The sequence below is a fragment of the Prosopis cineraria genome, unplaced genomic scaffold, assembly GCF_029017545.1.
Source record: "Prosopis cineraria cultivar Desert tree isolate PC_DT_omini unplaced genomic scaffold, ASM2901754v1 PC13, whole genome shotgun sequence".
Taxonomy (NCBI): Eukaryota; Viridiplantae; Streptophyta; class Magnoliopsida; order Fabales; family Fabaceae; genus Prosopis; species Prosopis cineraria.
In genome coordinates, this window is record NW_026555344.1 from 23517304 (window position 1) to 23531138 (window position 13835).

At 31.2% G+C, this 13835-nt stretch overlaps 1 protein-coding gene across 3 annotated transcripts in view; it reads right to left on the bottom strand.

Moving 5' to 3' along the window:
- Positions 1-2104: 2104 nt before the first annotated feature.
- The window catches only part of LOC129290264 (disease resistance protein TAO1-like), a 37745-nt gene continuing 26014 nt past the window's right edge, over positions 2105-13835 (bottom strand). Inside the window, exon 2 of one of the 3 annotated variants that reach the window (XM_054926987.1) lies at positions 2105-2215. In XM_054926987.1, coding sequence (XP_054782962.1) covers positions 2185-2215 — 31 coding nt within the window. In that variant the 3' untranslated portion in view covers positions 2105-2184. Of the gene's footprint in view, positions 2216-2434; positions 2678-11020; positions 11242-13835 lie in introns of those variants that run through there. The other 2 variants (XM_054926986.1, XM_054926985.1) reach the window with 2 other exon arrangements.

Consider the following 13835-nt stretch of genomic DNA (forward strand, 5'->3'; position numbering starts at 1 on the left):
TTAGAAATTATGTTTTCCCATTTATCATCATTAGAGGTAGTTATTGCATCTCGTTTGAAGAATTCAATAGTAGCCTTAGTGTGATTTGATATCAAGACACTAAGAGGATATATAGATGCCATGCTATCTTCAGAAGAAAAATAGACAATGTATAGGATCAATCCTTTCAAGCTTCTACAAGGAACTTGAGGAACCTTAAACAATAATGAGGATCCTTGGCTATTAAAGTTAAGCTAATTTGGATAATTGTCTCCTGGAAGAGAATAGTCACCAACTTTGCTCAATCCCTAACTCATCAGTACAACAAGACAAAGGGCACATAAATTAGGATGAGAATAAAGATGTTAATTATGATCAAATCACCAGTGTAGACCTACATAACTAATATGGAGTTTAAAATTAATTAGGTTTCCAAAACTACTAGGGCTTAAAAGTGTATGAGCTTGATGTAATAAATTATACTAGAATTCATGTGTTGGGGGGAGTGTGTGTATTAGTATGTGAGTTTTACTTAATCAACATTCTAGTGGATTTATATGAAAATGAAATGAAAGTAAAACTACCATAAAAGGTGAAAAATACAAATAAGGCATTACCAATACATCACATTTACAATAATCTTTTGAGTCATGCATGAAACAATTATAAACTATATATTCATATCCTTGTATCAAGTATATAGATATTGCACTTTAGAGAATGCCTATGTTCTCCTCAAGAATTATGTGTAATATTGATCATAGGAATGGGGAAAAAGTCATGATTTAATAATTTAACACTTTATGTGCCTTCTAAATATATGTTTCTACACAAATTAGGCATACTGCTTGAGAACTTTGTACATATTATTGAAATATATGAAATTGAAATAGTAAGGTGAAGGAAAAAGAAAATGGATAAGGCATTTTACTAAAGATAATCAAAATGATCATGTCTATGTTTGACATTTGAAATTAGTCAAACTAATATGTAAATGACTTCACACTAAAATGTCAAAAAAAACACCACTTAGGTGTAGAAATAGGTGAGAAAAAGTGTTGTTCATCATCATCATCATCTCATTTTGATATAAATTAAATGAACCAAGGGAAGTGAGATAAAGAGAAGAACCTGTGATATACTCTTCAAAAGTGTATCTATATCTTTGTTGAACTCTCCTACATGAATAGTTAGAGAACTCATGAAATTTTATAACCTTGCCATGTGAACTTGCTGAGGAAAATCAATTGTTACCGGAGTGTTCTTGCATGAAACTTGAGATTTACTGATCTTGGTTTGAATATTGCATTACTTTTGGCAAATAAACTATTTGAAAGACCTTGGAGGTAATATGGTATAGTACTCCCAAATACTTAAATCAAGGACTTTGGAATATTTTTTGGCGATGTCCAAGACCAAATGAGAGATGGAAATACATCATGAGAGAGTCTTTCATGGCCGCACAAAGACACATATTTAATGCTTTTTGATCTTATCAATGAAAAAGGCACTTGTGTTATTGCAGTTTGATTTGCCATTAGAGTAGTCAAAGATTCCATATGCTCAATATCTTCTTCCAACTTATCAATTTTTGTGCAACCATCGATATTGAGAGTTTTTAAACTCTTTAAATTACAGATACTTCTTGGGAGATAGATGAGCCCTTTACAATCCTTTAAATTTAACAAAATAAGATATTTAAGACATTCGATAGATGAGTGAACTATAGACAAACTCTTGCAATCTTCAAGAATCAACTTTTCAAGATTTGGCAACTTTGAAAAGTCTAGTGTTTGTGTCAAGTAACAAGAGTGACTAAGATTAAGAATTTTCATCCTCTCCAATTTTTGCAAAATAAGAAATTTTACATGAAAACTTTGATATCTATTGAAAAGAATTAGAAAAAGATAGAAATATAAATATGATTACTAATCCTAAATAACAAGAATAAATTAAGTACCTGGCTATTCTTCCACACTTGTATGAGACTACTATATTCTAAGTCAATAGCAACTAAATTTTCTTGGCAGAAGTTATCTGGCATGTAACTTAAAGAAAACCCATGCCAATGAAGCCATCGCAATTCTTTTAAAAGATTCTCATAGTTCCCAAAAAGTTTTACATGATTAAGTTAAAGCAATCAAAGTTTCTTCATCCTCTTAAAAGCTTTAATGTTGAAGGATAATGTATTTTTACTTGATAAGTTCAAAGCCAGCCCCTTAATAGTTTTAGTCCCCTGCAAAATAGTAAGTGAAGGAGAATCAACTTTTAAAATTTAAATAGTAAATAAAACATTCAGGGAATTTTTAGATTCAGAGAATAAAGGAAAAGGAGTGATTACATCTAATTTCTCCTTGGAAATTTTGATTGAGAAGAACAAGTAAAAAGTTATAATTTTTTTAACAAGATCATAATCAAAATGGTATTCTTTTACTTCCCTTTTTCTTTATTCTCCTTAATACAAATACAATCACTTGAATTAGTGCATTCAATTCATTAAGAAAAGATCTCACAGTATTATTTTTCAAGACATGGAGTACATCATCATGAAACCATAATCTGCTATGCTTCTTAGGCTCCGGTGATATCTCACAAATGATCTCTCTTCCCATGTCACATAATAAACTATGCATGCCAAGCTTGTTATTCTTGTCAACCCTCACAAGGCTATGCTGTACAAGTCATGTAATTCCAATTTCTGCATGAAGTCCACACTTATTTATATTTGTGTAACATAACTTCTATCTTTACCAATGAAGAAACAACAAATGTCAAGAAATATCTTTCTCCATATGATCACTCAACCCATCATAGCTTATTTTCAACTTTTCATATATATGATCATGTGGAATTCCTTATAGCTTTTGCAAAACACTCTCCTAAGCAGATGTTGTCCTATCAAACAAATATGAACCAAGAACTTCAAGAGCCAGTGGCAATCCTTTAGAGTAAGCAATTACCTTTCTTGAAAGTTCAACATAATTTTCTATTGGACTTGCTTGCTTAAAAGCATGCCAACTAAAAAGTTCAAGGGATTCAAAGTCATGCAATTCTTTTATATTGTATACTTTATCCACTTGAAGAACATCAAGTATATGCTTATCCCTAGTAGTTATAATCTTCTACTTCCTGGACCAAACCATTCACGACTTCGGCATAAAGCATTAATTTGGACCAACTTATCAATATCATCAAGCACAACAAGTGCCCTTCTATGACAAAGCCTTTCTTTCATCACATTTTTCCCCAATCCATTGTGTTGTAGATTTGTTTTTCTTTCTTTCAAAATTCCTGAAAGAAGTTGTTCCTGTAAATTGAATAGGCCACTACCTTGCTCCCACAATTTCCTTATATTTTCTAGGAAAAATTTCCCCTAAAATTTCTTTCGAATTTATTGAAAATGGCTTTAGCAATAGTTGTTTTGCCAATACCTCCCATTCCCCAAATTCCGACCAAGATTATTTCATTTGAGTTACACTCAACAAATTAGTAATCTCTTGCACACGAGACTTAACTCCCACTAAGTGATTAGCAACAAACAAGTATGTTGTATCATCTAGTTTCACCAAAACATTTTCAACAATAAGATTAATTAAAGCTGCATCAGTTTGTTAAAAAAATAAAAGATTGAAATTAAAAAATGGGAAATCATTTACAAAATCTTTATAAATATCCAAAACAAGTTATTATAACAAAAACATGATATGTGCTTTAAGCTAAGTAAGGGCATTATCAAAACTAGGAATAAAACTAGAAGATAACTATCTTTTCTAGATTCTGTGTGGAGAGGGGAGGGGTACGAGTAGAAAGAGATGTAAAATTTGTAAGCTTTTAGGTAATTTACATTTGTTTATATATAGTAGTATGATATGCTTACAAAACAAAAATCAATTATGTATTTCTTATTAGTTAATCATCTTTCATTATAGTGATATTGTTAATGGGATGCCTGTAGGATTATATAATTATAACTCATGAATAGTATGTACCTTATGAAGACCCTATAGATTCTTAATTAATCTCTCAAAAAAATGAGAGAAGCATTAAAAGGTGGGGCAATATCCTTCTAAATAATATTTTAAGAGTAAAACCACTCTTCCATTAAAGACCCTTCATCTTTTTCATTATATACTAATATGAAATAATATAAAGCTTATGCACAGTGATAGCAAGGCATTTTGCCCCATTTTAACTATCTAACATGGGCCAATAGAGTTGAAAGTGAAAGTAGTAGGAAACAGGCTTGATTTTGGTAATGAAATTGTAGCAAAACGGGTCAAATTGCCTTATTGTCACTATGCATGAGCCACACAACTATTCCATATCAACAGATAATGGAGAAGATGGCAGGTTTATAAAGAATGCGTGATTTTGCTCCTGAAAGAAATTATTTAAGGGATATATTATCCTACTTTTAGTATAAGATGCCCAACCTCTTAAAAAAAATTAGGGAGAAAAAATGGTCTTCTTCCCTTTTTTTCTTTTTCAAAGCATGTGCAAATAGAAACATTTTCAAGTTTATGAGAATCTAAAATAGTAGGCAAGTAAGATAAAAAGATTGAGTACATTTACACTAATAATACTATAACTCAAACATTAGCTTTGATGATTCCTTTGTTTTCAATTTCAAAGAATACATAAAAAAAGATGTCTAAAGTTTTAAGAATCCAAAGTGATAGGCAAGTAATAGAAGATCACCTGTAATTATATAAGTCCCACCCAAATATATTGGTAGCTGCAGTGAGCTCTTTCCTCCAGGTTTTTTCTTTTCTAGCTGACGTTCTAGCAATAAGTTCATCAAATGCTTTTCTAAAATTGCCTAATTGTTTTCTTACTTCAAAATCTTTCACATCATAGAATATAGGCAAAATTTCTTGACCAGTATTTCTGTGACACTCTAAAATTTTCTCCAATTCTTGCAAGCACCAACTAGAATTTGCATAATTTATCGAGAATACAACAATTGAGATTTTAGAACCTTCAATTGCGTGTAAAAGTGCAGATGAGATGTTTGTTCCCTTTTTGAGTTTTTCATCCATGAAAACTTTTAAGCCAACATTTTTCAAAGAAGCATAAAGATGACCAACAAAAGACTTACGAGTATCTTCACCTCTAAAACTCAAGAAAACATCATAGATGCATTTGGGTCGGGTCTTAGAAGGATTCATTCCTTTTCCCATCTCTTGCAAATATTCATGCATTTCAAGCTTGTTATTCTTGTCAACCTTTAGAAGGCCTCAAGCAATAAGCACACTTATGTCAATTTCAGCACAAAACCATAATCATTTAATATTTCTGTCACATATTGTCTATCTTTACCCACATAAAAAGAAGCTATTCATGGAATACATCTTTCTGAGAATTTTCTAAGTACTCATAGCTTAGTTGAAGCATCTCAAGTATTGCATTACTCCTAAATCTTGGAAGCTTTTTGAACAAACTTTTCCATTCTCGTGATGTCTTATCAATTAAAAGAGATCCAAGGACTTCAAGAGCCAATGGTAACCCCGCACAAAGAGTAACTGTTTTCTTGGAGAAAGTTATGAACTCACTTGGAGGACTAAAATGCTTAAATGCATGCCAACTAAAAAGCTCAAAAGATTCAACTTTGTCCATCTTTTTCATTTCATACAACGAGCTCACTTTAACTTGATCATGAACTTTAAGTTGATTGAGAATATGTTTATAACGGTGGTGATGAATACAACACTCCCTACACCAAGCCATTCAATACTTCTACACAATACAATTATTTGGTCTATTTATTGACATCATCAAGCACTATGAGCACCTTTTTCTTATGCAGTATTATTTTTATTTGTCTACTTCCCATTTCAATTTGATGTATCTTATCATGTTTTGTTTCTAATATATCAAAAATAAGTTGCTTTTGTAAACTAACTAGACCATCTTCTTTCTTTGATACATCCTTAATATTTGTAAGAAAACTGTACTCTCAAACTTATTTCTAATTACATTATAAACAGCTTTGGCAATAGTTGTTTTACCAACTCCTCCCTCTTCCCATATTCCTATAATTCTTACTTTTTCATCAAAGTGACACAATTGAAGCACTTTTGCCACACGACGCTCTATCCCTACGGGATGATGTGAGATGAATAACAAGGACTTATCATGTAGTATTCTATGGATAGAATTAATAATATGACTAACAATTATAGAATCACTCCTGCAAAAAAAAGTGATAAAATCAAGAACACGTTAAAAACAAAATTAAAATATGTATCATGACAAAGTACATGTGATTTATTCAAAGAAAAATTATATGTGCATAAATTATAAAGATAGTACATTTTGTAATAGAAGAATGAGACTAGGAGACAACCATTTGATTTTGTTATATGACATCACAAAAAACATTTTTTTTTGTGTTTGACCAGAGATGTGTCAACTAATATTGCATATAACTAAAAATGTCTTAGCATTCTTATATAGCCTTGGTTTTTTTTTGGTTGAATAATGTAGTGCGCATTACTATAGGGTTTGACTTGACTAAATGTTATAGACAATTTAAGGGTCTATTTTTATTAATTGTTCAATCATGGTTAGGTTATATATTTGTTTGAAAAAAGAAGTAAAATATGCATTATGACAAGTGCATATGATTTATATATAAGAGAAAGTTATATGTGCATGATGCTTAGAGTACTATCATCATACAAATTCCTAAACAAATAATAAATGAGGTGTAAATTATAATGATAGTACATCTTCTAATTTAAGGATTTTTTGTCCTTCCTAGTCATGCCACTAAACAATCTTGTAACATAAAAGGGTATTTTACTATGACATTTTTTGCTTAAGGAAACAATTTTATTTACAAAAGTTCCAAAGTATTACCTAATGCAAGTATAAGCAACAATTTTGTATGTTCCTATTGAGTATTGGTTTCCTAATTTAAGCAAACAAATTTTTGGCATCATTTAAAAATGTCCCTAAAGTAGAATAGGCAACAGTTTTCAAGTGTTGAAATAAAATTTTTAAATAAGCAATATAAAAACATTGCTTGTGAAGGTTCTTTATGGAAACATTTCAAAAATGCACTCTATCCAATAGGCAACATAGATATAAATGTTGCTTATAGATCTTTTTTTTTTGCTACATTTAAGACACACATAAAAATTTATTTTTCTAATTTTTTATATACTTTTATTTATTTATTCTCTTAATTTTTAATAATATTTGCATAAATTAAAAAATGAATTTAAAAATTATACATGTCTGTATGTATATAATATTTTGCATTAAATATTAAAATGTCAAGTTAGTAGAGTGATTAGAATCACCTCTTCCTTTCAACAGGTTCAGGGTTTAAATCTAGGTATAGAAAAGAAATATTAAATTTTATTTAATCATTTCACAATAGTTTTTAAATGTTTCCTATTTTATGTAGTCAACATCTCCAAGGTGTTACAATAAGTCTTTCAAAAACTATTGCCCATTCTTATAATTTTGGGTAATGGTTTTACAAATGATAATGTGGCCTAGTGGTTTATGATTGATTAAATCAACTCATTCTTTTGTTATAGCTTTTTATTTACTTGTTTTCATTTACTAATTTAATATTCCCTTAATCCCATAATTGTTTACTTGAAAGTAACAAGGATCATTGTTCTCCTCTATGTACAACCTAAATACTTTGCAATTTAACTACATCAAACCTACACACTTGTATGGCTGATCATAGCCAGAGGCTTACTCAGACATAGGAGATTGACTATTAGGAGACATTTTCTATAACATCATGAAATTCCTAATTTGAAAACAATAGTTGATTAGGAGTAAATTGGTAAATTAGTGTGATTAGGATTTTAGATGATGAAATGATGTTTTGACTCTTTGAGGTGTTGAATAAATAAGATCGAGTGAAAGAATAGTGCAACATCTTTATTTCTTAATCTTAAAATTAGTTACTAATTGAAGGCAAATTGGTAATTAAAAGTGATTGGGTTTTGAATGGTAAGTTGATATTTGGTTGATTTGGATGTTAAATGATCATATACGAGTATAAGAACAATATTTTAAGATGAAGCCTGTGTGCATAGTGAGAATTTTTCTCGCTGTATCATGCCACCACAGCATATGGCGCAGAAAATGAGTTCGTAAGTTCAAATTGAGCTCAAGAAAAATAGAAGGAAACCTAAGGAAAACATAACAAGGAGAGGGAAAAGAAGTAATGCTCTACTAGGGCATGGATTCCTAAAATTGAGGAAGAAATTTCTGACTGATAATTTATCAAGTAAGCCTTGTATTGACCTAAGCTTCTATTTTACTATAATTTCTCTTGGAATAGTTGAGGGAGAAATTGAATCAGGGAAATTAAGAGATTTATTTTTGATTCCACCCTAATAAAAGATTCTTGGGGTTCTAATCAAGGTTTTGTGACTGATTTGGGATTGAATGATAAAGCTTTGAAGCTATATGCTTAATTTAGCCCTAAACCAAAAGGAAACTTGGGTTGAAGGAAGAAGGGAAATGAATTGGAACTTGTAGAGGTATAAAAAGTGGTAAATGAGTGGTGATGGACTTAATATAACTTAGTGGAAGTGAATAAATGATTGACAATGGCTTTAAGCAATATTTAATGCTTTTGGTCAATTGTATTAATTGTTTTATTATGCCAATTGTGTGTAGATTAACACATTACACATGTGACTTAGGGTAAAGAGTTAGTGTGGTGGCTTTAGACGAGTAAGAAACCCACGGGTAACTTTTTTTATGATAGAAGCATTGAGGTAACTGAATAATTTTCTTGATTCGATTATCTATCGTAACTATTTAGAAGTACAAATGTTATTACATGAAAATATTTTAAAAAGAGTATGTTTGCCAATTGATTATTATTATGCATGAAACTAATTTCTAGCAAATTTATCTTATAAATTTACATCCTTTGTGAATGAGTATACACACACACACAAAAAAAAAATATATATATATATAAATATAATTTTACATATGAAAGGAGGTGAATTATACGAAAGCATGATCATAGGGGTGGAAATTTACTCATATGGAGGAGTAGTAAAAGACCATATGGCATTATTCTCCTTAGTACCCGATGGAGTATGGTGTTGGAGAATTATTTTCTTAGTGCCTTTTGAGGTGCGGTATTAGAGATTATTTCCTTAGTACCTATTGTGGTGCAGTGTTGGAGATAGGAGTTCCTTAGCATCAATGATGCGGTGTTAGAGCTAACAATACTCCATTGTGTGTAATGGGGGAGACTATAGTCTAGAAGTGAGTTAGAACATCTTAGCCAGGTAATTCTATCACTAAAGGTGAGTTTAAGGTTAATAAGAGTTTATATTGGCCTGAGGTGAGCCTATGGTTTTAAATCGGGGTGATTTGGAGGTTTGGTTGAAAATGATCATGGTATTATTTCTATAAGTGATGATCTGTGGTGAAAATGGCTTGTGAAAGTGAATAAATGCTATATTCACGTGATTTGAAATGAGATTTTACATTACTACTATGTTTACCTATATATTATGTAATACTTGCATATGGTTGCATGTGATAATCAATAGTAGTAAGTTATTTTGTTACTGAAATGTTATCTCACCCTTTGTTACATTTTTCAAGATACAGTAGTGAGTCGAGTAAAATGAAAAAGATAGGACCAGCTTAAAGTTGTGAAAGCTGTGTATTCATGAAGCTTGTGTAATGAACCTTTCTTTTGTATTATTGTATATGAAGTTGCTGTAGGAATTTTCATGTATGTGTATAGTTGTGATATGTTGAGAGCTGTGGTGATTTTGTGGATCTTAGCCTATATGTTTGAATATATGGTGAAACAATAACCAAGGGCTAAGATTTAGCTTAGAATGTATTGTGAATGTGTAAATATGAGAAATTATAGTGAAATTATGGAAAATGTGACTGAACTTGTGTTTTGAGTAAAGTGGTGAAAAGTTGATTGCTGTGAAATTAGGCTATTGAGTCGCCAATTCTTGATTTATGAATTTGAATGATGTGAATTGTGTTCAATAGGTGTTTAGGTCCTTTTGGATTTTGTTCAAGGCTTAGAATGGTCTAATGAGACAATGAGTGTGATTTGAACGCTTGAATGCATGGAAATTTTAATAAAAGTGACTTTTGATACTCGAGTGTTTAAATTTTGATTGAACTATTAGATTATGCCCAATCCTATATCATTAGCTAGCTTATGAAATAAGCTTTGTGTGGATACTTATATCATTCTAACTGGATGTTATACGTGAAAATGATGCATACCAAAATTCATGCTACTAATTATCAAATGACAGTGGTAGAAACTAGCATGTGTATTACGATACATAGTACGATTATTCCATGGTGCATGACACAGAGGATGCTAGCTTATGGCTTTGTGCCACATACCGTGATGCATGTGGTACATGTCGTTACATACCCTTATTTTTTAGACTTAGTTTTGTTGTTTTAAATAAATGCATTGGGCATGGTGAATGAAATTGTTAATCTTCTACTGTGTAAATGATATTTTATATTGGATTTCAAATGATTTTGATGATTTGAAAACCATAAGTCTTAGGATCCAAGCTTTTCAAACAAAAATATTTAATACAATATGGTTTGTAGTGTGGTAAAGAAGTTAATCTCTCCTAATAAGTGGTAGGAATTAAGGAAGGTTACATTGTGGTATTAGTTTCTTGGATTCTAATACCTAGTTCTTATGCTTTCTTGTTGCATTTATCCTAGCTGTGGAAACTTTTCAATGTTCATTCTTGATGCTTGCTTTTCTTATTTTTTGTCCTTAGGAGGGGAGAAAGTTGTATACTATGAGCAGAGGTACTTGTGCTAGAAGTGTTGTTTCTAGACGAGCTTATAATGAGGAACAAGAGCTAGAAGTTCAATCAATTCAATCATAGTCAAGAGATAAAAGGGATGAGCTATTGGAAGTGCTCAAAGATATAATGGTAGATATAAGATAGATAGAGTGAAAGCACGATATAATTTTAAGAGTAGAGAACAACAAGAGAGAATTGAGGCTCAAGGTATCCCAATACAATAAGAACATATAGTAGGCCTAGACCATCTCAAAGTTTGGGTAGTAGACAACAAGTTCCTAACACTAATCCATCAATAGATCGTGCTTGGAAGACTTTCATTCGATTCAACCCACTTACATTTAGGGAAGGGAAGCAAAGTTATGGATTGAGTGATTGGAGACCATCTTCGAAGTGGTAGTCTGTGCTACTGAGCAAAAATGTGTCCTTGCCATAGTGCAGTTGGTCAAGACTGCAAAGAGGTGTTAAGAATTGTAAGACCTATCAGTAGTGTTCGTTTGAATTTGGGAGGAGTTCAAGAAGATATTCTTTGATCAATACTTCCTAATTTCTTTCAAATCGAGAAAGAATAAGAAGTGGTAGGAATTGGCACATGTTACATGTGCTATTGTGCATGGCATAAAAAAGTGATAGTTATTAACATGGATAGCTTATGAAATTCAGAAGGAAGGGAGTGAGGAAACATGAGAGAGAGAGAGGTAAGTTTCATACTACCTTTAACTTTAATTCTACCCTAATTTCTCTTAGTATAAGTAATAGATAAATGAATGGAGAAGTTTTAAGGGGATTATTTCTTACTTTTTGGTAATAAAATGATTCTCAAGAATTGAGTTAAGTTTTTTTGACTAGTTTGGGAGTTAGTGATTAGGCTTTAAAGCTGTAAGCTTGAAATAGCCCTAATTTGGGATGTATTGAAAGATGTAGAAGTGATAGAAAGGTTGATTATGGTGCTTGAGGCTTATATTTACTAGTGAAAGGAAATAAGTGGTTAGTTAAGATTAAGAGTAATAATTAGCACTTGTGATCAATTTGTAAATTGACTAATAGTGTTAATTTATGTGTAAATTATTATGTTGTGCATGAGCTTTAGAAAAGAAGTGTGTGGTGATTATAGGTGTGAGAAATCTAAGGGTAATCTTTCTAGTAATAGAAGGGTTGAGGTAACCAAATAGCTTACTTTCTTGAATCATCTAGCTTAATAGTTTAAGTAATTGTATTATTATTTGAATTTTTTTCATAGTTGTACATGTTTATGAAATTGGTGTTTTTATGCATGGAAATGGTTTTAAGAAAATGAGTTTGAAAATATATGTAAATAAGTGGTTACATGTGGATCAAAATATAGACATGTGATTTGTATGTGAGCATGATCATGATATGGGCAAGAGTTCACTTGTAAGGAGAAGTAGCGAAAGTCCATATGGCATTTATTCTCCTTAATGCCCGATGGGGTGTAGTGTTGGAGAATTTCATCTCCTTAGTAGCTAATGAGGTGTGATGTTAGAGATTATCTTCTTAGTACTCAAGTAGGGTATGGTGTTGGAAATTTGAGCTTCTTAGCATCTATGTGATGCAATGCTAGAGTAATGATGCCTCGATCATGTGTGATAGGAGGAAACCATAGTCCAAAAGTAGGGTAGAACACCTATGGATAAGTGATTCTACCATTGAAGGTGTGCTTAGGATCAGAAGTATATTATCAGCCTAATAAAGCCTATGGTTGCAATTAGGATGATATAAAGGTTTGGATGATAGATGATCACGCTAGTAGTGACAATTTGATATGAAAACAATTTCCTAAAAAGAAACTTATGTTTATATAGTTGTACTTATTTACAAATAAGTTTTACTTATTTACATTTATGTGTGGTTGTTAGTAGTAGTGAGTTATTCTATTATTGAGATATTTATCTCACCCTGTGATTACATTTTTATAGGTTTGAATAGTAAGGTAGGAAATAGGAAAGGCTTTGGATAGGCATAGTGGTACTATAGTCGTGCTAATACAAGAGTGTGTAATGAATTTATTTTGGTTATAAATCTATAAATGATTTAAGTTGCCATAGGATGCATGTGCATAATTTGATTATGATATGTGATGTTTTTGTGAATCTTATCCTTGTTTGTGTGAAAAGTGGTGAAATATGATTTTTTGGGCTAAGATTGAATTATGTGTAAATTTGTATGTGTAAGAGTGGTGATTATGTAGGGATTTTGGCTGGGAAAGTATGTAAATATGAATTGTGAAAAAAGGCCCTATTTTATGTAGAAAGGGTTATTTAATGGCCAAATATGTGTGTAAGTATGTAGATGATGACACTGTTGGTCAATCAGGTGTAATTAGTCCTTATAGACTTAGTTCTAGTTCTAAAGTGGTCTAATAGGACAAAATGTCACGTTTGAATGCTTTGCATTCTTGAATTTTTCAGAAAAGTAACTTTTTACACCTGGGTGTTCAAATTGAGATCAGATCATTGGATCATATCCAAACTTATCTTATTAGATAGCTTATCAAATAAGTTTCATGTGGGTGTTTGAATCACTTTGATTAGATATCGTATATGAAAATGGTGTATGTCAAAAATTCATATCTGTGAACTATCATATGACCATAAAAATTTATCATGTGTGTCGTAGTGCTTGACATGGAAAGGGAACCTATGGCTCTATACCAAGTACTGCAATGCATATGACACATGCTGTGGCGTATGTCCCTTTTTTGAAGTTGTGTTTTGTTCCGTTTTCATGTAGTGAGGGCTATGTAGGCATCTCATTAGCTTTTGTTGTGCAATGTAATGATACTTTTAATAGTTTCAAATGTTTTTGAAGAAATTTTAGAATCCCAAACTTTATAAAACAAATATTCTCTTTTTAATAAATTATTGAATGTGGGTAATGTGATAATCTTTTCTAATATCATAGGGATATTGGGGTAGGTTACAGTTTGGTTTTAGTTTCTCGAGTTTCAAGATCTAGTAATTGTGATTATCTCTTGCATTCATTCTTAGATATGAAACTTATCTTCATCATTACACAACTCTTTCC